Below are 26,458 nucleotides of genomic sequence, written 5' to 3' on the forward strand. Positions count from 1 at the left end.
TATCCAATTTCAAACTCCCTATTGGCCTATAAAAACCCAGCATATGGGATGGTTTTTGTGAAGATTATCATCAGGTTTCAATGCCCAAAAACCCAGAGGAGGCGTGCGTCAAAAATAGAGGAGGAGAGAGGGCACAGCGTGCATGGGGATGGCATGAGGTTTGTTTTGCCTTGATCCTTTCTTTCTTGCAACAACCAAGAGTTGGTTGTTAGGACATCCTCTTCTGTATCTCTTATTCATGTTTAGATATGGATGTCTCCTCTTCTCCTTATCCAAAAGTTGGATAAAAATTTTTACATCTCTATTGTAGAGATTTGATGCATGGACTTTAGGAAGAAAAGAGAAGAAAGGGTTCTTCTCATGATCTTTAGCATAGAGATCTAGATCTTCCTATATCTTCTTGTTCTTTAAGAGTATCTTGAGAGAAAAAAGATTTTCAATCATTAAGATGTGATCTTTGTAAGAGAGCTAGCACTTCGATGAGATCAAAAGGTTTTTGATCAGATTAGAGTCTCATGTGAATATCCGTAGAGGTCGGATACTTGTGCAGCTAAAAGAGACTTTCGGAAGACATCCATGATTATCAGTTCGCGATGAAGATTAATCCATACCAAGGTATGTTCTTAATTTTTTTTTTTATTTAATTTTGATATCCAAATCTTATCTCACATATGATGATCCTGTTTATGGTTTGAAGATTTAATCTTATGCATGCTTAGATTAAATTAGATTTAATCTGAAAATTTTTAAAATTCTGCTGCATATTTATTTTAAAAAATTATGCATGCATGAAACCATAAAACTCCAACAGTCTCTATTTTTTTTTTTTTAGTATCTTGCAATCTTATAGATATTTCTCAACATCATTAGTTTTTAACTTATGATATTAGTCTTTGCACACTTTGAATTTGGTCTTTTATATCATCTTTTTAACTTTTTTCTAGGTCATCTTATAGTTTTCATAGGCTTTTTTATTTCTATATTTAGGTGTTCTTCTATAATACTCTCTTCTAGCTTTAATTGCTTGAATTTTCTTATTTGACCATAAAGTTTCCCCATTAGATGATCTTTTTCTTTTTGAATCGCTTAATATCTCTTTAGCTACTTTCTTAATATTGTTAGCCATCCCTTTTTATGATTTAACATATCTCTGTCCATAAAAGATTTATCAAAAAGCTCTTTTCTCGAGTTCCAATATGATAATTAAGAAAAGTTTCAAGAAGTGCTTGGAAAATAAAATTGTCACAAGTTGCTACAAACATTGAGGGAAGGAAACAATTATGTTTTTTATTTTCTCTATAATATATTTATACATCCTTACAGATGATGTTGGCATGCATATTCTTTTGGACCATAAGAAATCTACAAATAATTTGTATAATAAGTTGTGATTGAATTAACCCAAGAGGTTTATGCTTTCATCTAGCATTTACATATGATGTTTTAAATGGGATTGGATTGTGAGCTCCTGTCTATCTTAATTTTGCTATTATCGTTCTTAATTTTGTGTTGCTTGAGGGAAAGGTTGAAAAAAGACATACTATTTTAGTTTAGAGTTGAAAATGTTCGTTATAAGTTAGACATCTTATAGTTCTTTCTCTTTTTTTTTTCTCTCTCTCTCTCTTTTTTTTAAGTTTTATACTTAGTTGCCGAGTGAATATGCATAAATCTTATTTTTATTCATAAAAGGATTTCAAATGTGTAAAGTTTATTGCTATATTTTAGAATTTTCTGTATTTTGTTCCTGCTTTATGTGGTAACTATGTATGACCTAAGCAAATACACATTTTGTTATGAATTTTATCTGATTTTTTAAAATCTCGATATATTATTATATTGATGAGATTTTGATAATCACTTGAATCCATATCTTGGTTTATCATGGGTGCATGGTTAGTGTGAAAATTTGGAGAGAATATTAAGACCCAGATTGATATAAAATAGGGATTAAGGACCAAATTTAGGTTAATTATAAAATTTTTAAGTAATTTTTAAAAATTGATAAAGCTCTTTTCTCAAGTTCCAATATGATAATTAAGAAAAGTTCAAGGAGTGCTTGGAAATAGAATGGTCACAACTTGCTACAAACAATCGAGGGAGGAAACAATTATGTTTTTCTTTTCTCTATAATATATTTACACATCCTTATAGATGATGTTAGCATGCATGTTCTTTTGGATCATAAGAAATCTATAAATAATTTGTACAATAAGTTGTGATTGAATTAACTCAAGAGGTTTATGCTTTCATCTAGCATTTACATATGATGTTTTAAATAGGATTGGATTGTGAGCTCTTGTCCATCTTAATTTTGCTATTATCATTCTTAATTTTGCATTGTTTGAGAGGAGGATTGAAAAAAGACATACTATTTTAGTCTAAAGTTGAAAATGTTTGCTATAAGTTAGACATATTATAATTCTTTCCCTTTTTTTTCCCATATTTTTCTTTTTTTTTGAGTTTTATACTTAGTCGTAGAGAGAATATGCATAAATTTTATTTTTATTCATAAAAAGATTACAAATACATGAAATTTATTGCTATATTTTAGAATTTTTTATACTTTGTTGCGCCTCCTTTATGATCTAACTATGTATAACATAAGCAAATACACATTTTGTTACTAAGTTTATCTAATTTTTAAAAATCTTGATATATTATTTTATTGATGAGTTTTTGAGAATGAGTTGAACCTATATCTTCGCGGCCGTTATAGTAAGTGAGAAAATTTGGAGAGAATATTAAGATGCAGGCTGAAACGAAAATTTAGGGATCAAAAACTATATTTAGGTGTAAATTATAAAATTTATTAGTAATTTTTAAAAAGTAAATAAAAAATTATTTGCTGATAAAAATGTCATTGTTTGTATCTCCGGGTTGCCCAACATCGATGCAAAAAGGGAGACATTGGCCGAAACAAAGCCTTGGTTTTGTTTACTGAGATAATCTCATCCATCCGCTCCTGCACACGAATCTTAAAACTATCAAAATGGCAACGTTTCTAGAAGAAAAAAGGTCACATGCAGGACAAGCGTCCAACTGTCAAATCCAGATTTTTTACCCATTTATCATTATTTTTAAAATAATTTATCAAAATAATGTTACTTAAAAAATATTTACTAAACTACTGCTCGAACGAAAGTCCCTCTTTGATAGCGTGACTTTAGGTGCCAATCTGAACACCTTCCATGCCGTGGGAGGATGAGTCAGCAAGTTCATAATCACTTTATAGAAGGGCGACTTTCATAACCATCTTTTGCAACGACGACTATATGAGTCGCCCTCCCATAAGGCAACTATGAAAGTCGCCCTTCCAGCTACCAACTGCTAAGGGACTTAAGTAAAAAAAATCACATCCTCCTCCCCACAGTCAGTCCCTCTCCTCCCCACAATCGGTCCCTCTCCATGGTCGGTCCCTCTCCTCCCCACTCGGTCCCTCTCCTCCCCACTCTGGGCGACGCTCGGCCCCCTTCCTCCTCACGACACTCGATCCCCCTCCTCCCTGCATGATCTCTCCCTCTCGGTCCCCTCCTTCTCTCCGTGCGATCTCTCCCTCTCGGTCCCCCCTTCTCCTCGCGCGATCCCTGTCGCTCGGTGCCCCCTCCTTCCCATGCGATCTCTCCCTCTCGGTCCCCTCTCTTCCCATGCGAATCCACCGCTCCTCTCGATCTCCGATGCAAACGTCCCTACAGTTCCTCTCGATCCCCGACACAAACGCCCCACCTCAGTCCCCTGTGGCCAATCCCCCTCCTCCTCTCCGGTGGCCCTCCCTCCTCTTGACGCGAGAACCTCGATCCCCTCCTCCCCGACGTACCTCCCTGTACTGCCGTCGGCATTCGTCAGGATAATTTTTTTAAAATTTTTATGATTTATTTTTTATTTGAATTATAAATTTATTTTTATAATATTTATTTATAATTTTATATGTACATGAGGAAGTAATTTAATGTTATTTATAAATAAATTATCAAAATAATTTTTTACTTATTGGTTGGCCCATAATCTAATGGGATTCATGGTCTAACGATTAAGCCTATATTTTTTAATATTTTTTAAAAATTTTACATTACATGAATCATAGATCTATTTTTTGATTAATGTATATATTTTAAAATATCCATATAATTATTTTTTTTATACGGATGGAAGAATTATGTATATTGATCAATTGATTATCCAGTTTGGACAGTTTAAAAATTATAATTAATTTTATAGATAATTATGGTAATCAACTGATACGCAATAGGGGCCAAAAAAAATTTCAGACAGTATTTTTCTTTAGTTCTCCTCACACATTTTCAACTGTATGGAAAGAACTAAGAAAAAATACTGTCAAAATTTTTTTCGACCTCTATTGCACATCGGTTGATTACTATAATTATCTATAGAATTAATATAATTTCTGAATAGAATAGGATCTAACTTTACCTAGTAGATAGTAATAGGATACATTTATTATGTAAGTCATTTGAAATATTAAGTATCTTCTAGTGAACATCTGTTTATATATTCATACAGTTACTTTTCAAACAAAATGGATCCAAGTCTTATCATTGCAATCTTCCATTGGGATGGGAGGATCAGTTATGATGCTAACAGTACATATTATGATGGTGGAAGGATTCGGATGATTACGATGGATCGAAACATAATATATCTAGAACTTATGCGAGTCTGCTATGTGGTCACCGGATGGAACCTCAATCATTATAGAGTTTTCCTATTATGTAGATTTTTGATGCATACCGTTGGACAGTATTTGATTGTGCCTATTGAAGATGATCAGAACATGAAGATCATCTTGAGCATCCCATCAAAGGAGATTTTTTAAGCTGTTGGAATTTTTATTGAGCCGACAGCGGTAGGAGTTTCGGATGGTGACGAACAGCATGTTAGCATATCTCAGGCTGTATCTGCCCCACTTTGCGCAGTCAGAGATGGGTGATTTTCTATCTGATGCAGCTCCAATGACCGATGAAGCTGGATATCAGTATGAAAGCAACTCTATATGTACCATTGGCGGACCAGCAGTATAAGAAGGCACCCTTGTATGTACCATTGGTGGATCAGCAGCATCCGTGACTAGTAGTCCTTAGTACATGATAGGTACAGAGTCTGTATATCAATATTCATATAATACTATATATGATGATACGGTATCGGTCCTAGTTATGTGGCAGCTATCGTGGAGCACGTGGAGCACGAATCTTACGATCCTGTATCACTTAATCAGCTACATACAACACGTGCCGGACTAGAAGGATTAGAAACTATAATGGTTGAGATAACTTTATTTGAAAATGAAGCCACTGTTAGTTATGATCCTAATCTTATTGACGATGAAGATGAGGATGATGATGCAAAGTCTGATGGTAGTGATAGTAGAGAATCTAGTGCAGAAGAGGATGTTCCACTACATGAGGCACCCCTTATTCCTGAATTCGAACTAGTTGATGCATTCGACGATGATGACGTGATCGTATCCCATGGAGCTTTGTCAGAACATCCATTATTTGGTGGAAATGAAGAGTTAAGAAAAGGAATGATATTTGGATCGAAAGAACAAGTCCAATGTGTTGTGAAACAATATGCCATTCGCACCCACCATCTTTTCAAAGTCATCGAATCAGATAGAGTTAAATAGAGCATCGTGTATAAACAGTCTGATATTTATAGGTGGCATCTCCATGCATTCCTTCGAATCAAGATGCAGCAATGGGAGATTACGATATATAAAGGGCCACACACATGCTTGAATACAGATGTGATGCGAGATCATCCATAACTTGATGCACGCATGATTGTCGATGTTATTAGAGGATCAGTTAAAGCAGAGATATCCATATCTATATCAACCTGCGGACTTATGTACGTGATGTATGGCAGTGTGAGGTATCTTACAGAAAGACATGGATAGCTAAACAACTTGTTATGAGCGAACTGTTTGGAGATTGGACAAAGTCCTACAATGCATTGGGTCCTTGGCTAGCTGCAGTTCATCGTGCCAACGAAGGGACCGTAGTAGATTTTGTAAAATTTTCTATAACAGAGGCAAATACAAAGGTGTTCCACTGAGTTTTTTGGATATTTGATCCATGCATTCAGGGCTTCCAGTTCTGTCGCCCATTGATTAGTATTGATGCAACACATCTATACGGTCGATATAAAGGTACGCTCATGATAGCTGTAGGAAGGGATAAAAATGAGAGTATCTATCTTCTAGCATTTGTCATTTGTGAAGGCAAAAATCGTAGTAGTTAGTCATGGTTTTTATGACATTTGTGCTATTATGTGGCACGTGATCGTATGGGGATTGGCATAATTTCAGATCGGCATAAAGAAATATTAGTTGCTGTTTCAGATTAATCTGTTGGATAGACAGCACCATATGGATATCATAGATTATGTCTTCGACATATTGAAGCTAACCTAAATAGTCGATTCCATGATTCTATATTTTTAGCTTATTTTCATCAAACTACAAAGCAAAATCAACCCTGAAAGTTTGATCGAAGCATGCAACATATTGAGAGAACATAGTCCAATTACTTCCAATATTTGAAAATATATCCACTTGATGATCTGAGTAAATGGGCGTTGATGCATGACAAAGGTGGATGTAGGTATGGAATGATGAATACCAATCTATCTAAAAGCTTTAATAAGGGGTTGAAGGGGGCTCGCTCATTGCCCATTATCGCTCTTGTCGTCTTTCCTTCGAACGCTTGTCGAAGTGATTCAGTGTCAGATGTACAATTGCAGCACGAAGAAGAGAGGTCGGCAGGATATTCACAGATAAGATTAAACGAAAGTTAAATGCATGGCAGCTAAAGTCTAGGGAGCATTGTGTGATTAAGTACAATAACCAACCAGATTTGTATGAGATTTAGTTGAGATGAAGGCATTACCGCCCTGATGAACCTGATTATACATACACAATCGATTTAGAGGCACACACATGTACATGTAGGAAGTGGCAGTTACTGCATTATCCATGCTTCCAATTTCTGCTGTTTGTGCTAGTGAGAACTTAGATTGGAATCAGTTCGTTGATAACTGTTATACTATTGCACATTATGAGCAGTCATATGTATTTACCTTCCATCCTCCAGAGAGCCCGTGTTATTGGTCTGTGTGGACTGCACCAAGATTGATACCGCATCCATCCACAAGAAGATAAGGAAAGGGGCATCCACAGTCAAAGAGGATTCGAAATGATATGAATGTAGTGGAGCGTCAAAATATTGTACGATGTAGATTGTGCAAGGAGATAGGGCATAATCGACGTAGATATCCCCAATGGCACTGATTTATCTCTACTTTTCATGTGGTCTATCTTTATCTAATGCTTGTGTTCTTTTTATACTATTTTGATTTTGTAATCAAGTAAATGCTCGTAAAAATATATGAAATGATCATGTTGTTAATAGTGGCTATTTAATGTTCTTACTATCTTTTTCATACATTTGTTTTACATTTTACACCTTAGACATGGCTGGTCCAGACTTTGACGTACATCCGAGGCTGATTGACCCTACCATGCTCTATCTCCAGTCTCGACATCATAGTGATAGCATATTTTCTGGAGAGGACATGGGGCTCTTGTGCTACAGGCATAGAGGTTCCATTGCGATGTGCGCCTGGCGGCCATATCAGAGGATTATAGAGTATCTTCATGTGCTTGATTTTTATAAAATTTTTAGAGTTTGTGACATATAGCTTGATCGGGCTCTCATTACAGCCATGGTAGAGTGATGGTGTCAGAAGACTCACACTTTTCATCTCTGCATCGGAGAGGCAACGATCACATTGTAGGATGTTGCTGTTCTCCTTGGATTATGAGTGCATGGGTTTGCTATCACCGATACTATGTAGATCATTTGGTCGGATCTCTGTGAGGAGTTGCTTGGGATTAGACCGTCAGAGGTGATATTGTCAAGGTCTTCATTGAGATTTCACTGGCTTCGCGATACATTCCACCACTTACTGAATGATGCAAATGATGAGACCGTACGGAGGCATTCATGGGCATTTATTCTTTATCTTATCGATGGACATCTATTCATCGATAAGTTCGATTCGCATGTGCAATTATTATACTTACATCTGCTATGTGATCTCGACGCATGTGGGCAGTGGAGTTGGGGTAGCGCTACCTTAGCCTTCTTGTATCGCGAGCTCTGTAGGACAAGTAGACCAAATGCACATGAGATAGTAGGGCCATTGGTATTGCTTCAGCTTTAGGTCTAGGAGTATTTACATGTCGAACGATCAGATCGGGTGCTTCCCAGACTAAGAGGCCACCAGCCAGTAACAGGAGATGATGTAGCAGGATATGTCCCATTAGATATGGATGATGCTGGTTTTGAGGATCCATTTGATGGCATACAGCATGATCAGATTGATTCACTAGAATGCATGTATGTAACCAGTAGCACTGATTTTATATGATAAATGACTGCATGCTTTCATATAATAATATCGTGGCTTTATTTTGGACAGATGGAGGACTCGACTGACTGATGCTAGCAATCCGGTGTCGCACATAGTTATATATTATAGGGATCAGTTAGATCAGCAGCACGATTATTAGATATTATGGGTGCCTTACACACTAGAGATATTGGCCGCATTGCCCGAGATATACCGATCAGCATGTATGGAGGACATGCGTACCTCCATTTGCTTCAACATCGTGGAGATTTATTGTTCGAAACGCTTGATGTGACAGTTTGGTATGCATCAGGACGTCCTCCCAGCATGTGACACTCGAGATGCTCTCCACTGTTTGGATCAACGAGGGTGACATCGCCATGATTGGGTTCGAGAGAATTGGGAGTATATTGATGCATGGGAGCGACGGAAAGATTTAATTATGGCTGGTCCACTCATGCTTCCCATGATGGATTATGATGATCCATATCTATAGTGGTATAGGAGCATCACTAGGCGATTCATCTCGCCATTGATGAGTGAGCGTCTCGAGATAAGGTTCCGTGCTTCGAGTGGCATGATGGACATTGTGGTAAGTACATTTTGCTTTTATCTTATTTTGTTATATTGTTATTTATATACTTATGAATAATATTTATTTTTTATTTATTTTTTTATAATTTCAGAGGATCACGTCGCTATATCATACAACAAGGAGCGGATTCTATTCGGTCACTATTGGATGTAAGGATTGAGCACTTGTCGATATTATGGATGGCCTTATTCATACTATGTGAATTATCTCAGAGGATAGATGACTTCAGACTGTGACATCGGTGGATGATCCGAGTACCTCTTCGTATGCCCAGCACACATCATATCCTAGCTTCTTGGACTTCGACCTCTCCGTAGATGATGCATCTCTATCACAGAGAGTGAGTGAGCCTCCACCTCCCTCCCCACTGATCGATACCGCACCTGAGCCATCACATCAGCAGTCAGAGATGACATGCATTTACAAGAGACGGACGTGCAGAAGGCCTCAGTATCTTGATATATATACCTCTCGATAGTTGTGATATTTGTATATTTTTTTACTAAAATAATTTTGTAATCAACTATTATATTGAAATTAATGTTACAAATTTTTTTATCCGAAAGCACACGTTACAATGCTAGTTACAAAAAAATTAATTATTGATCGTTTAGGATTGTCCAACATTTTTAATATATTATAATAATATAATAATATAATAATATATAATAATATATACTATTTATATAATATTATAATATGATATCTATTATATTATTATAATGTATAATCAGTAAAATAATATCATATAATAACAAATTGATATAATACAGTAATATATCATCACAACACACAACATATAAAATTAAAAAATACTACATCATCGCACCACACAATATATAAAACCATTATCACAATACACAACATATAAAATCAAAAAATACTACATCACACCACTCACCACATAAAAAGTAAAATAATATCATATATTATATTACATATGGCACTAAGAGCATAATACACAACATATAAAATCAAAAAATACTATATCACACCACTCACCACATAAAATAATAAAATAATATCATGTATTATATTACATATGGCACTAAGAATATTATTTTTGGTACGGACTTGATTTGGCACGCTGTCACTAGCTCCATACAATATTAGTTCTCTGAACTTCATAATAGATACATAAAATCTAACAGCAAATTATAGTGTTCAGGGTTGTACAAGTAAGCTTAAACCATCATTCTTTCATCCTTTGATACATACACAACAATTCAATATATAAATCAATATATAAACCAGCATATATTCAAGAAAATATAGTACTACATTATCACAACACACAACATATAAAACTAAAATACTACATCATCACAATACACAATACATAAAATTCGATACAGTCTCATCCTTAAGATCAGACTGGACAATAAGACGATAGCGACAGATAGATGAGGATGGTCTAGAGGAGGATGGCTGACTAAGAGGCTAACTAGGAGGAGGCTGACTGGATTGATTTGAGAGATTTGAAATAAGAATATTCATCTGTTGGTCGATCCGGACAATATTTGCAAAACTATAGCTAATCCAGTAGAAAAAATATTTTATTTTTCTATCCCACCTGATTCTCTCTGGATCGTAATCTGGAGCACTCTAAGAGTACAGATAACCTCATCTAGCTGATGTTGCATATCTGTATGGGGCAAATATCTTTCTAATTCTTCTATATGACAGACCAAATTATGAATGTCTGTCTTATATCCTGCACCGCTAAAATAAGATTATCTAATTTTTGTTCGAACGAAGAACTATGTATGCCGCTAGGATCCATACGTACTGTACTCTCTTCTGAAGATGAGGACTGAGAATAGATGCAACTTCTCTAATGATTGCACTGACCATATCTGGAGTCATCCTCACTTGATCAACAGACTCCGTAGATCTATATCTGGAAGGTCCTACTTAACTTCTATTAAATTGAAGTCTTTCTTCCTCAACTTTCTCATGTTCTCTGCTTCCTTCCTTTCTAGTCCACTCACCATCATCAGTTTTAAACCAATGCATTCTATGGAGGGCTGCTTCATTGATTTTGCTACCTCTGTCTAATTTTGTTGATTATTCATCCTGAATCTTTACTCTATAATATTTAAATATATGGGTTAAAATCATGGTATAAGGTAGGGATGTTTGTGCTCTACCCACCACTTCTTGCATAGCTTTAATGATCATTCTTGAAAGGTTGAGTGGGATGTATTGGACTACATAATACATAATTGCTAAGTCCCTCTCTGTTACAATATCAAATCCTCCTACTCTAGGTTGTATAATCCAGCAAACAATGATATGGAGGAGTCTCATTTCAATATTCAAGTGTCATCTATAAATTTTACGAAATTGACCATGATTTTCTACCCTAAGAACAGTTTCTATTCTTACACTTCTATATCTTTTACTATCCCGTAAGTTACATACGATTGGAAGTTTTAAAATTTATCCTAGTATTTCATCATCAAAATATTTTTTTTTCTTTCACTGAAGATGATACGGTATCTTCTTCAAATAAAATATTCTCCTAAAATTCTCTAACTAACTTCATAAATATTGGAGTTTCAGCTGTGCAGATAAATTTTCATCCCATAGCTCTAATCAAGTTTGTAATCTTGAATCCCTCTGAATCAAAAAAATTCATATCCATAATATGATCTGAGAGAATATTTTTATCACTTACTGAAGTTCTTGGAGGAGGTGATCTCAAAGGAGGAGGTGATCTTGAAGGAGGTGATGAAGGTGGTGCTTCACTTGCTCCTCTTCTCCTTCTGGTAGGTGATCTCGAAGATGAAGCTGGTACTTCGTTTGCTCCTCCTCTTCTTCTGCTTTCACTTCTGGTTACTCTTTGGCGTTGGGAAAGATGCATCTTTGGAGCCATAGGTTGGTCGAAGATGGAAAGAAGGTTTTTGGTTTGAGATTTAAGGTGTGAGTGAAGATGGGAGCTAGAAATTTTGAGAGCAATGAAAGAGAAAGGAAAAGAAGATGAAGTCGATATTCAGAACTCGATGCCTTGGGTCCAATAAATATAAAAGCGGTGGAACAAACCAATGAATGTAGGTGCCTACATCAGGGATGTAGGCGCCTACACCCTTGATGTAGGTGCCTATATCAGGGATGTAGGCGCCTACATCCTTGATGTAGCACCTACATCATGATATAGGCGCCTACATGTGCCTCCTCTCTTTTTCGCGATAAATTTTCGATCAAGTTCAAATCAGCTCCAGCTCAAATCTTCAAATCAGCTCCATCAGCTCCTATTTGATCAATCTTGACCAACATCTGCCCAGTTCAAATCTTCAAATCAACTCCTTCTATTTCATCCAAGTTCAAATCCTGACGAACATCTGCCCTGTTGGGTCACGGGCATCCGCTCAGGCATACAGACAAGAAAATCTAAAACTCTAGGTATTGTTTGCATGAAACACTATGACTAGTATGGGAGATGTTGATTCTTCTTTAGGTCGACTCGAGTACTTGGTGAGTCGTTGTTGAAGTCTAGATTAGGTCGGCTCATTTGCTGATGAACCAACTCAATTGTACAGGTCTATAGGTCTATAGGTTTGTGTTGTGCCGACTCACTATGACGAGTCGACTCAAGTACCAGAATGAGTCAACTTGATTTTGCAGATGAAAAAATTGTAAAAGACTATTAGGCAGATTGATTAGATGATGCATTGTTGGGCCGACAGCTTATAAGAACCCTATAAAAAAGCATGTTTTGATGAAATTTGAACACAAAACAAAACATATTGGGCAATCAATAAAACAAGCTAGTTCCAATCGGATGTTGCAGATGTTGCAACTGAGTGAATTAGATGAATTGAGATGAGAGGTTTATGAAAATTCATGATTTATAAAAGAAAAATAAAAGTCTTTCATGACTTCCTCCCACCGATCTCTGGCCAACATGAAAGTATGACTGATTTATGTGCCCCTAGTTCAACTATCTTTATGAAGTCAGTGGAAGGATTTATAGATCATAATGAGTCCAAGATGATCATTGGAGGCGCCACATACCTGGTGATCCAAGTTCAAATCAGCTCATTCCAAGATCAAAGTTCAAATCTTAGCTCTTTCTACTTATCTACTTCTTTCCCGTTATAGGCAGCACCACGAAGGCAAGATTCACTGTAATCTAACTGGCCTGTTGGATCACGGGCACCCTAAAACACTTCTGTTAGGTCACGGATATCCTAAAACACTTATAGGAGCACATAAAGTCTCCATATAGTAGGACAATTTTGTGAGTCGTTTTGTAGAAGGGCGGCTTCGTGAGTCATCTTTTCATAGGCGGCTCATAAAGTCGCCCTTTAAACCGTGATTTTCTCTTGGCTAACTCACCCCCCTTTGATATGACTCACCCCCCTCCGATATGGTGTGAGGGTAGGCTAGATGGCACCTAAAGTCGCTCTAATATAAGATGATTTTCTTTCGGACAGTATTTTTATAAATATTTTAAAAAAATTTATTTTTATAAATTATTTTAAAATTAATAATAAATCAGTAAAAAAATCATCAAATCCTTTAGCTGGCAGCTTGGACAAGCCATCAAAATAAACATCCAGCAGCCCTTTAAAGTTCGTGCATATTTATATATATATACATATTTTTATGCGCATAACAATCATCCGTCCAGACTTCCTGTCAAAGAGAGCGATGATCAAACGAGCGGACATGATGTCTTCGCACACAATTACAGGCAGAAGACCGAGAACCGTATAAGAATTTCTATGCGCTCGTTTACATATGGCTTCCTCCGGTTTCCTGCCTTGGTTTCAAGTCGCGGGCTTTTCCGAATCCAAATACTCTTCTCTATCGCAGAGACGTTCCGAACCGCGCGGTCGCTCTCTCTCTCACGAGAAAGCTCGGGTAAAGCCAAGATCCACGGAAGGTTTCCACCCCTTTCCCCTTTTCTCCGCCCTCCACGTCCCTATCCAATGCCGAGATCCACGTTCGTGATGTTGAATCCTAGGAATCTAGATCTATCTCTCTCTCCTTCCCCATTTTTTCTTCGTCTTGGATCACCGTCTACTCTTGTTCTGGATCTGTTTTAGGTTCCAAAGTCAGAAAGCCAAGTAGCTGAATCGTGGGCGGAATGATGGAGAGGAAGAAGTATCCGATCCGCGCGGAGGATTACGAGTTGTTTGAGACCGTTGGAGAGGGTGTTAGCGCCGCCGTCCATCGCGCTCGCTGCATTCCCTTTGATGAGATCGTGGCGATCAAGGTCCTTGATTTTGAGAGAAATAACAGCGATCTTGTAAGTCTCCTCGTGTGCAGTATCAGCTATATTTCAAACTTTTGTGTTTTTAAATCTGAATTCTGGGATCAGTATAGCAAAAATGGGATTTTGGAAGCAGAATTGGGGATTGTTCTATACAATATTCTATACAATATCTCTCTGATGCTACTGATCTAGTTTAAGTACCGCCGCTTTTTATCTATTTAATTAATGCCCCCTTAGCTAAACATTGTCGTTTACCTTTAGTATTGTCTTTATAAAATTAAATGGAATGCTACTTCACTGTTGCGTATGAAAACTCTCGTGATACCCGAATTTGTAAAATCAATAAAAGCTGCATTCTTGGAGCATGGCAAATTATCTATCTATTCGGCTGGCCTTTTGAAATAAATATTATGAAGGTTTATTGAACAATGCTTTTCTCCGTTATTTTGATTTTGGGAAACATTGTGGGGTTGTTTCTAGAACATAGTAATAATTTGATCAACCTCATGCATAAGGTATGTCTAAGTAACTTCAGAGAGAATATATTTGATTTGGTCTCAAGTAATCCTTTCATAAGGGACCTGATATTTGACTAGTTAAGCTTCTTATAATGAATTTTGTCAAAAGAAAAATTCTGCATATAATGCTTTACTGTACAATCTCCTTCATAGGTTTAAGGTTTAATCTTTGTTTTATTATTTGACATTATGACATACCTGGAGGGACTTTTGCTATTTGCCACAGGGGTGATGAAAGCATTTATTAGGGCTTACAGCACATCCTTGTCTTCTCCACTGATCATACTACTGTTTCTGTACACAAATTAATTCTTATGTTATTGATATTAAAGCAGTTCCTAGTATCACAACTTGCACCGTAAGCATTAGTTGATGTGGACAAGGAGGTCCAGGTTTCAAACCCTGGGTACTGCTAAAAAAAGGATGTGGTTTTATTCAAACTATACTCCGGTGTTCTATTTTTAATTGCGATGCATTTCATTTGAAGAAATTTACAGCAGGCTCACACTTAGAAATTGTTCACCAGTCTTGCTGCATCCCATCATCACAAAACCACACTGATATCATTCTTTTGATGTCAGCTGGAATTATTTTGACCCTATCTTGCTTTCACATTGAATCCAAAATAGTTGGTGAATTGCCGTGTGACTTCTTTTTGATTTATTACAATGTCAACTATTGTTGTCCAAGGCTGAAGGGTATCCAATTCATTTATTGTTGTATGCAGAATAACATCTCGCGTGAGGCCCAGACTATGATTTTGATTGACCATCCTAATGTTCTCAAGGCACATTGTTCCTTTGTCAAAGATCATAATTTGTGGGTTGTCATGCCATATATGGCTGGCGGCTCTTGTCTTCATATAATGAAATCTAATTATCCTAATGGTTTTGAGGAGGTTGCCATCGCAACAGTTTTACGTGAAGCATTAAAAGGCTTGGAGTATCTTCACCGTCAAGGGCATATACATCGCGATGTTAAGGTAATTATTCATGTTTTTATCCTTAAATTTGTAGGGTTATCTGATGGGAAAAAAGATGCGCTAATGATATTCCATTGTCCATACATTTTCTCTCAGTAATGCAGTTGTATAATTTAGCACTTGTCAATAAATGATGCAACTTGTTCACTTTTTTGATAAGCAATTTGATTTAATCCCGTGGTGTCCATTTGAAGCATTTGTGGCAAAATAACATAATCTGTCAGAAGTTTCCTGGTCTTACAGAACTTTTTGCTTTGCTTTCTACTTTTAAATGGCCATTTATTCTTTCAACAGCTCTAGTGCAAATTGCTTTATTAAGATTGTATTACACTAGTTTGGTACTGTAGTTTTTAGTCAATTATAACTAATACTTTAATCTTATTTGAAAGCTTTAATATGTTTTTGTGCTGACATGGTGATTCTGGATTGTATTCTGACATTTGGTTCACATTATTTCATACAATTGATTAATTGATCAATTTTCAGGCGATTGAGTAAAACAAAGAATTAGGTTGAAAAGACATGGTATTTCAAGGATTGAACAAGTATCATCTTATTTCTGCTCAATGATACATTTAGACATGGGTACAACCATACAAATGAGAGAAATTTTGAATTTGAATTCAAAAAAAATGTGGAATATCATGTGGAGAAACTGAATCATGAATATCTTCCAAAAGAAGTGGAGGACTAATTGTAGAAATTGAACCATGTCTAACTTCCAGAGAGTTCAGGAAACAAAAATAACTCCAGATGGTTACATGAAGCAGTTCAGGCTGGAAATTAGTCTTTTGTCTTTCATTTTTCTTACCCTCTCTCTTCGCACTTTCCTCATCCTTTCTCTTAACTCCTCTTTTCTTTGTTGTTATGCTTTCCTCTATCAGGGTCCAAGTCATTTTGGATTTAACAGGGTTAGTTGTAATCTTTTCCTTGTCATATCCAAATAACTATGGGTTCATTAACTTATTCAATTTTTTAGGAGTTCAACCAGTTAATGAAGGTTGTGAGTTGGCTATGCGAATACTTTTTCTTTTAAAAAAATGAAGGCATGCTATTGATAATTAAGATAATTTGCTATTGCTTTCCCAATTGAAGTGTTTCATCTTCATTGAGTCAAGCAAGAACTCACAGTCAACTTATTTACATGGGCATGTTGAGACAATTGATTATTATTGATGCAATCAATCATTGATTGGCATGTACAGTTAATAAGACAGACAGATGTGCAAAAAATTTCTTTTTCCTTGATAAATGACAATCAATTATCAACGATTGATTCTTATGCAGTTGCCAAAAATATGATAAAATTAAAAACAAACTATCGTAACAGACTTGATTTGAGTTGTTTAATGCCTTAATTAAACTTAAAAACTTCGAATTAAATGGAGCTACAGAAGATAGAAAATTCTTGTTGCACAACCATGAAAATAATAATAGTGATTTTAAACGATGAATAACATATACAAACAATTTGATAACAATAAGGGAAAGGTTGCAATTTATCTGATAAAGAAATATCGGAATAGAGAAAGAAAGAAAATAGTAAGAGTAAGAGGATAAGTAAGAATATATAGCAGAGAAGGTAAGGAAAGGAAAGATAAGAGCACTGTTTTTCAGTCCGATAAAAGTTCTTCATATTGTCGCTGGAATAGATGACAGTGGTGTCTTCATAACCTTTGACCCTTTAAAGAGAAATCTTACTAATAAGTGTTGCAAAACTGTTCGGTGCATTTCTGTTGCAGTTTCTTGGTTCACTTTTCCATATGATGCGCCAGTTCTTTTGTAAGTTATTCATGATTCAAGTTATCCACATGGTACTCTGCTTCCTTTAAATTCAAATTTAGGTTCTCTTACATTTCTACGTGTCTCAATTATATTTTTAAGTAGGAAAATGGATGACCACTTTCCAGTATTGTGTGATGCTATTTGTTGTTATATTAAATCTTGATTATCCTTTTACTTAATCGACCAAACGATGGGTCCTATGATCAACTGGCCAACTATATCCCATGTTCAAGAGTTGGATGAGATGTATAGCTCAAGATAGTGAAGGACATAGTGCATTCAGAAGCTCACCACTGACATGGTCGTGGAGTTGCAAGAAATAGTGTTAACATTTCTCTGAGTTGAAATTTGGGATAAGTGCCCTTGTATGGATGAGAAATCAAGTTGGAGGATCAGAGTTATATGTATGCCTGAAGCTCCTCTCTCCAGCATCATGGAGGATCACATGTAAGCACATGTAAGAAAGCTTGCAAATGTGAAATATATATGTGGTTATGGTTTGAAGTTATAGTTTCCATGATCCTTCGTATCATGATATGTGAGATGATATGCATGAGTATCAAAGGATAGACATATGTGATAACCTTCCATATAAATTATGTTTCTTACTTACCCTCAAGTTTTGATTGGTTAAAGATTTTAAGTTGGTATTGCAAATAATAAAAGCATGTGGTGATAGTGGGGCAGTTGCCTTCACCCCGCTCTCCGTCCAGTAGATGATTGCTGATACTGTCTGTTTATTTTTATTTTTCTGATGGGAATTGATGCTCCTTTGTTTACCACCCTTCCCATTGATCACGGTGTCAGCCACATGACTAGAAGAAATTTCTTTCAGACTCTACTGTTGTGGTAACATCCTCATGTAAATCATGAAAGTCTATTACTCTATTTGTTCATTAGCGGTCTTCATATCCTGGACATTAGCATAGATGTGAAAACGTATTTGTCCAGTTTCAGATAGAGTTTGATTCTTTTCCTAGAGATGTTTTACTGGAGGGAGTATTGATTCCCAAGTCTAATGCTTCAGGTTCTTAGAGCAATCTAGGTTCTTTATCATTATCATCAGAAGTGACACATGTCTGGTAAGAATTTTATATGTTCTGTCACTTCCACATTTCTCATCTTGGCTTTATTTGCTCAGTAGACTATTTTAATCACTGTACTACTGTTTTTTGTTATAGCGACCATCTTTATCAAATTTTAAAGTTTAAAACATATATCTATATGTAAGACTAGTGCAGTTTCACTGAATTTATTCTTCCTAAGTAGGCTGGAAATATTTTGGTTGATGCACGTGGGGAAGTGAAACTTGGAGATTTTGGGGTTTCTGCTTGCCTCTTTGATTCGGGTGACAGGCAACGGATGAGGAATACATTTGTGGGGACGCCATGCTGGTTCATATTTTTTCTTTTCTTAATATATAATATTTTTGCATGATATTTATTTTATATTGATTACGATAGTTTGAATGTCTTCTGTAGATTTTTAATTTGTAGAAATCTTTGTTCCCTTTCAGGATGGCACCTGAGGTGATGGAACAAAAAAACGGTTATGATTTCAGGTCAGGATCCACATTGTTTTCTTTGGAACTGTTATATTAATCATTTTCTCCCCATCATGAATGCGTTTGACAATTTGCAGGGCAGATATCTGGTCTTTCGGAATAACTGCTTTAGAGCTTGCTCATGGGCATGCTCCTTTTTCATCTCAACCTCCAATGAAGGTGCTTTTGTTATTCAAAATCCTATTACTCACTTGCAGCACATTCTGGATTTGTCAATTTGGCTCTTCGTAGAATACATCAGGAGATTAGTGCAATCCACTGGAGAAGTTTGGATTTATGTGGGAGCCACGTCACTGGACAAATCTGGAGTGTTGCAAGGAATATGACATATAAAATGATGCAACAAAGTGATTACATATAGCCAAAATAGTATTTTTCTGATCAAATTAGCTTAGCAGGTCTTGCTCATGACGTTGCAAAATGCTCCCCCATCCCTTGATAGTAAGAAAGATAAGAAGTTTTCAAGGGTATGTTTTTTGTTATTAGTACATTGAAATTTGCACATTCTGTCAGAAATAATCCTTTCTCATAAATGCCTTTTCTTTCTAGTCTTTTAAGCATATGATTGCTATGTGCTTGGTAAAAGATCCTTCAAAAAGGCCTACTGCAGAAAAGCTGTTAAAACAGCCATTCTTCAAGCAAGCAAGATCCCATGATTACATTGTTCGGAAAATTTTGGAGGGATTGCCTTCTCTTGGTGATCGCTTTCAAGCATTAAAGGTTGAGAATTACATTGGTTTCATGAATCATTTATACAACCTTCCAATTAGTTCTTTTTTCTTTTAAAGCAAAACAATTGTCTGGTTGGTTTCGTATAATGACATTATATGTTTACTTGAATACAGCATAAGGAAGCTGAGTTATTTGCACAAAAGAAAATGCTGGATGGGGAAAAGGAGGAGATGTCGCAGGTATATTTTGACCACAGCTATCAAATCTCTTTCTTTGGTGGGACCTAGACATTATAGACACATAGACATTAATCAGAATGAGCATTATTTATGCACTGCCTATCTCAAGACAAGATATCCTAAAGTTACATATATATTTTGACAAATTGGTCATAGGAAAAACTTAGACATTGAAGTTAATGTGCACTAATTATATCATTGTATAATGGTATTTTCACTTGATAATTCTATTCCTGATGTAATTATTAAGAGGACATAACAGCGAAAGGTGGGGGACTTTGAGATTTATAGGATGTGCTGGTGAGAGACAAATATTTGGATTGGGAGATGGAGAAAAGTGTTCCCTTGTTTTTGCCCCCTTTGTCCCTACCAGTAATGGGGGCCCTCATCAAAGTGTTGAAGTCTTTCCTTCTACCAAAAATTCAACTAATTTAAACCTATAATCCAGACACTGATAGAGTTGCTGCAGCTAAATTATCTTTTATGAGGAGATGCTAATGGTGGCACCGTGGCAGCCAAGTTGTTCATTTCTGATTTCTGAATTTTGATGTGGGCATTGTACCTCTAACCTTTTTGGTTGGATGGTGATATTATTATCAGTAATAAAACTTGAATGTCAGCCTGCATTTTAATTAAGACATGTTTGGCATAGCAAGCTTGTCCATATACTACTCTTAGGCACATCCCATGGATCAAAATTATGTTATCAATATGGCAAAGAAGAGGCTGCAGGCTCTACATTTACGTTCACTATGTGTGATCATGCATCGCTAACAATGGCTAGGTTGTTTGCTCCTATTGTCATCCACTCAAGAAACTATTGCACAATGATCATAATTCACAATACTTATGAAATCTGTGATATCTGGATCCGAAATGGCAGTAAGGCAATCTTAGTAAAGCACTAAAGTATTCCAACAAACTTGGAAACACTGCTGTCCAAATATTTTGAAGTAACAGAAAATAAAATGCATATAGTAGCATAGCAGGTCAACATTATTTTCTTCACTGAAACTAATAACAGAATTTTTAATTCTTTGATTCCCAGCAGCAGCTTAATGCTTTAAACTATACTCATGCAACAGCAAATCCATATGGTAGCAAAGGTGCACTTACGTATGGAATTTTACACACTATCATGGAAAACAATCTTCACTTGCCATCAACTCACATAATAATCAGAAGCATGCACTGATCTGTTTAGATCTTAATAACTTTCTTTTAGTTAAATCTCCTATTTATAGAACAAATAGGTATTCACAAGGAGAACATGAGCGCATCAAGACTGTGGCATGAATGAAAAATCTAATAATGGAGTGTGCTTGTTGCATTGAAGATTGAAACTCAAGGAATCAGCAAGAGGAGTCAGTCAGGTGATCTGTTCAATTTTAGGAGAAGAAGAAAAAAAAAATGAAATATGTAGTAAAGAGGAAAATATGCTCTTCAAAGGTGATGTGGATCTTGATATATGAGTATTGTAGTCCTAAATGCCAAATAAAAGATCGTCAAGACTCAAGGCCAATTTTTTTTTTTCCACAACTAAGTCTGACCATCCAGGAGTTCATAACATAGATGAATCAAGACAAAGAAAAAGAAGGAAAAGAAGAAAGAAAAAGAAGGGAATTTATTTACCTCTTCTTTGTAACATGGACAAGAAGAAAGGATGATTATGTTTAATTCTTGCATACCTTAACCTCTTCTGGATAGCTCAGATAGCCACTTCTTGGAGTTTATTTGACCATAGTACTCCAAATCAAGATTTTAAATCTTGTGGGATAGGGGTGTTCTTGTTTCTCATCATTGTCCTACCTTGTCCCGATAGCAGTCCCGATCGAGAGTTCCGTAGCTACCCTTCGTCTCTCTCCCTTTCTTCTTTCCTTTCCTTTCCTTTATTTTTCCTTCTTTCTTTTTCTCCTTTCTTTCCTCCCTTTTTTCTTACCTTCATTTCTTTCATTTTTATTCTTCTTTTTCTTATCCCTGCCTTTTTCTTCTTTCTTTCTTTCCTTTTTCTTCTTTCTCTTTCCTTTCTTCGTTCTTTCCTTCCTTTCAATCTTTTCTTTTCCCTTTCTTTCTTTCTTTCCTTTTATTTTACCTTTTATTCATCTTTCTTTCCTTTCTTTCTTTCTTTTTTTTTCTTCCCCCTTGTAGATGAGTTTCGAAGTCCCAACGCTATCCAGTCCTATTTTCTCACAAGAATGGGATAGGATGTCTAAGATGCCCCTCATCCCATTGCTATTTAAAATCTTTCATCCTAATTAGCTGGCCTTCATAAAATCACATAGTAAATTGGCTTGAGTATGTGCTAGGCTGGACCAGGTTTAGGTCCAGCAAAGGCCTACTGTCTAGATAAAGTAGTAGGCCCAAGCTCTTCTTGACCCATCCAAGGGCCTAATGTTCATTGCCTAAGCCTGCCTAATAGCAAATGGTAGGTCTTGGGCCTAACCTAACTAGCACGAAACTCGACTAGATCTAACCTGATTGAATTGGATGAGGAAGGGGAGAAAGAGATGGAGGCAACGATGACCAACTAGCAAGGTGGGTGGAGAGAGAGAGGAGGAGCCTGCATCAGGAGAGGAGGGTGATAGAGAGAAAAAATAGGAGCTAACTAGGTAAGGAAGAGAGAGTGGAGGAGGAAGAAGCCAGCCACATGGAGGAGGGCAAGAGAGAGTGGAGGAAGAGGCTGTTGGGAGGATCCCTCACAAGTACGGAATACACATCCCCCACCCAAGATCGCAATCACTGGTGACGATGTCGATACTGCAACAAGAAGGAAGAAGAGAGATGTACAAAGACATAATCAAATACGTGGATCAGCTTAAGACTTATCTCCATGGGGCATGCAAACTTCACTATGAAAGAAAGAACAAATATAAGAGAAGATCACACCCTCTCAACTTTCATATATCAATCTCTCTTTCTCTCACCAAGAAGCACAAAAAAAACCCTTAAAAAGCTCTCAAAACCCCCTAAGGAGACTCTCTAGCGCTACCTAAAATCCTTAGGCTTGCTCTCTGATCCTTTGCTCATGCCAAGCTGCTACCACCTGCCCACAAGCTATTATGCCCCTTAAAAAAATTCTAAAACCAACTTCCTTTAGGACTCAGAACCCCCTCAAATCGTTGGATCGAGCTCGCATGCATCCATGGCTGTTTGATTGCACAAAACACCACTGGATCGTGCGTGAACCACGACAATGGACCGACTTGCCATGCATGGACTGCGTGCTACACCCTCCTAGATTGTGCGGTGGACCGCATGGTAGACTGCATGCCCTGTGGGCTGCGCCTATAGGCTTGTGCGCCTCCGGGCCTACGCACCTGCGGGCCGCGCTTTCGGGCCTATGCACTGTGGGCTTCTCTGTCTCGGGCTTCGTTGCTGTGGATTTTTCTGCTGTGGGTCGTTTGAGGTGCCAAAATTCAATAATCTCCATCTCAACTCGATATTCGGCCTCTACATAACTTCGAGAGCTTTTGGGTGATCTCGTCTCCATGTCCTAGGACAAATACCTGACTGCTCATGGATGGACAAATATGGAAGTCCAGCCAGGCTGCTTGATCCCATCTCCGTCATATACTGTGACCTGTTTGACCTAAGATCTGCTCAAGATAGCCTCCTGCGGCAATAGAAACTTCATCTTGCGACGTCACCCGTCATCCTCCCGAGTCTTCCGTCTCATGCCCAATCCATTTATGTCTGGAGCTCCATCTCGCTCTGAGCTCCCATTGACTCCTGAAGCTCCACTTTGTGCTGAACTTCCTGCCAAGAGGTAATGTCTTTCATCCCTTTTTTTCTTCAACACAATCTTACTATCGTGCAAACTTTCAAGATTCCATCATCAGCTCTCCATCTATAGCTGCTTGAATCCAATCTGTTCAGTAAAATTAGATTACTCCTAAAATTAGATATGTATTGGATCTCATCCAATTTCTTCACTGCTTCATGAGTCTGTAAGTTAATAGTCTCAATGTTCTTGAGCACATAGCTCGATCCATCCGGCAGATCAACAGTGCCCTCACTGTTCTCTAGGGAGTCAAACACCTCTTCTCTGCAGCAAACATGATGCGAATATGCAGAATCTAAAATTTATTATGGAAAAAAAGTAGATACCTCATCAGACACTAGAAGAACATCATCACTTTCTTCTGTATCATTACGTTGGACCTCCGCGTAGTAGCCTTCTATCTCTGAGCTGTGGGCAATCTGTGACTTGATGCCCCAACTCATCACACTTATAACACCCGATCTTACTGTAGTCCTTTGACTTAGACTTGGCCGCCCATCTTATGATCCTCTACCCCTTTGTCCTCTGTCACCACCATCTCCAGTCACTGCATATCCGAGTCACCATCTGAACTCGAAGTTTGGTTCTTCTATCTGAGAATCTCATTCTGAAGAAGTACAGAAGTGACCTTATCCATCTTGATGGTGTTCTTCTCTACAAGAAGAGCAGTCACCAAAGATTCAAAAGAAGGAGAAAGCGATGAAAGCAAGACCAACGTCATAATCTTCTCCTCAACCTTCTTACTAATGCTGAGGAGATCAGTGAGGATCTTCTGGACGTTATTGAGATACTTCTGCACGTTCTGTCCCTCACTTATTCGAAGCTGATAAAATTACTTTTGGAGGAAGAGAGCATTGGTGGGTGACTTCACTTCGAGCTTTGTCCACATTGTCGTGGGAGAATTCTCGCTAAGCACATGGATCACCACATCATCCATCAAGTACAAATGGATCGTACTCACCATCTGCATCTGGAGCCACCTTCAATCCTTCTCCTCCATGGTAGTCGGCTTCTTCTCGCATAAGAGAGCATCAATCAACCATTGTTGAACGAGCACATCTTGCACTGTTGCTTGTCATAGGGAGAAATTACTCTTCCTATTATATCGGTTGATCTCTACCTTGATTGAGCCTATCTTCTTCATCTTTCAACCTTGATCAATACCGCCACAACCCAGATAGCCGCATGCTTTGATACCACTTGTCAGGAGGATCCCTCACGAGTGCGGAATACGGATCCTCCGTCCAAGATCGCAATCACTAGTGACGATGTCGATATTGCAACAGGAAAGAAGAAGAGAGATGTACAAAGACATAATGAAATATGTGGATCAGACCAAGGCTTACCTCCACAAGATATACAAGCTTCACTATGAAGGAAAGAATAAATATAAGAGGAGATCACACTCTCTCAACCCTAATACATCAATCTCTCTCTCTCTCTCAATAAGAAGCACAAAAGAAACCCTAAGAAAGCTCTCAAAACCCCCTAAGGAGACTCTTTGGCGCTCCCTAAGATCCTCAAGCTCGCTCTCTGATTCTCTGCTCATGCCAAGCCACTACCACCTGCCCACAGGCTGTTAGGCTCTTTAGAAAAATCCTAAAATCAACTCCTGTTAGGACTCAGAACCCCCTCAGACTGTTGGATCGAGCCCACATGCGCTCGCGGCCATCCGATCGTGCGAAACACCACTGGATCGTGCGTGAACTGCGATAATGGACCGACTTACTGTGCATGGACCGTGCACTGCACCCTCCTGGACCGCACGCTGGACCGCACGGTAGATCGTGCATCTGGACCGCACGTGCTTGCGGGCCACGTCTGCAGGCTGCACCTCTAGGCTTGTGCGCTATGGGCTTTTTTGTCTCGGGCTTTGCTGCTGTAGGTCAAATTTCGAGATGTCAAAATCCAACAGAGGCCGGTCACAAAGAGGAGGACAAGAGAGAGAGGGTAGTAGGGGAGGGTGATGTGATGAGAGAGGGAGGAAGGAAGAGGAGTGGTGGTGGAGGTGGGAGGCCATGGAGGAAGGGGGAGAGGGGAAGCAAGGATGGTGGCAGATGTGAGAGTGGCGGCATGGGTTAAGTGGAGAGCAGGGTCTCTATCTAGGGTTTTCTCTTTTCACTTTTATATTTTCATTTAGCTTTTTCAAATTAATAAATATAAAAATATTATGTTATATATAAAAGTTAACCTAAATATTTCATGTTTGGTTGGGTTAAACAATGACAAGGTTGAGTGCAGCCTGATGTCTGTTAGGCATGAAAAATTGCCCCACCTAATGGACTTAAAGCCCCAGTAGGAGCCTGGCAAATATCAGGCCAAGCTGGGCAGGCCGGGCTTGTTTTGTATAGTCTAGCCTTCAACAACTTATAAACTATCATGAATACATGGTCCAATGACAAATATGGTTTCAAAATAAAGTTTTGCTCCTTTCCAAACTATAAGTTGTACAATCTTTGGTCATACAGTTATTAATTTATCATCATCATGAGTATCATCATTTAGTTCTTGTATATATATACCAATTGATTAGAATTCTTCTTATTTTCTCCCATTTTTTGGTTATAGATAATCATTTTAGGCCTTGATACTTTTCCCCTTTTTTTTCATGGCTTAGACCCTTTCTACTTTTCCATTTTGTGCATCTCCAAATTGTGTTAACAAA

The 26,458-nt window shown here is 37.5% G+C and overlaps 1 protein-coding gene across 5 annotated transcripts in view; it reads left to right on the plus strand.

Annotated features, from left to right (window-relative positions):
* The first annotated feature begins 13,820 nt into the window (after positions 1–13,820).
* LOC105049886 (uncharacterized) overlaps positions 13,821–26,458 on the plus strand; it is a 32,095-nt gene continuing 19,457 nt past the window's right edge. For 2 of the 5 annotated variants that reach the window (XM_029266049.2, XM_073242586.1), the window contains exons 1-8: positions 13,986–14,285; positions 15,498–15,752; positions 18,807–18,931; positions 19,054–19,098; positions 19,179–19,260; positions 19,500–19,568; positions 19,651–19,821; positions 19,947–20,012. In XM_029266049.2, coding sequence (XP_029121882.1) covers positions 14,124–14,285; positions 15,498–15,752; positions 18,807–18,931; positions 19,054–19,098; positions 19,179–19,260; positions 19,500–19,568; positions 19,651–19,821; positions 19,947–20,012 — 975 coding nt within the window. In that variant the 5' untranslated portion in view covers positions 13,986–14,123. The other 3 variants (XM_073242585.1, XM_073242584.1, XM_073242583.1) reach the window with 3 other exon arrangements.

Source organism: Elaeis guineensis, chromosome 8 (assembly GCF_000442705.2).
Source record: "Elaeis guineensis isolate ETL-2024a chromosome 8, EG11, whole genome shotgun sequence".
NCBI classification, from domain to species: Eukaryota; Viridiplantae; Streptophyta; class Magnoliopsida; order Arecales; family Arecaceae; genus Elaeis; species Elaeis guineensis.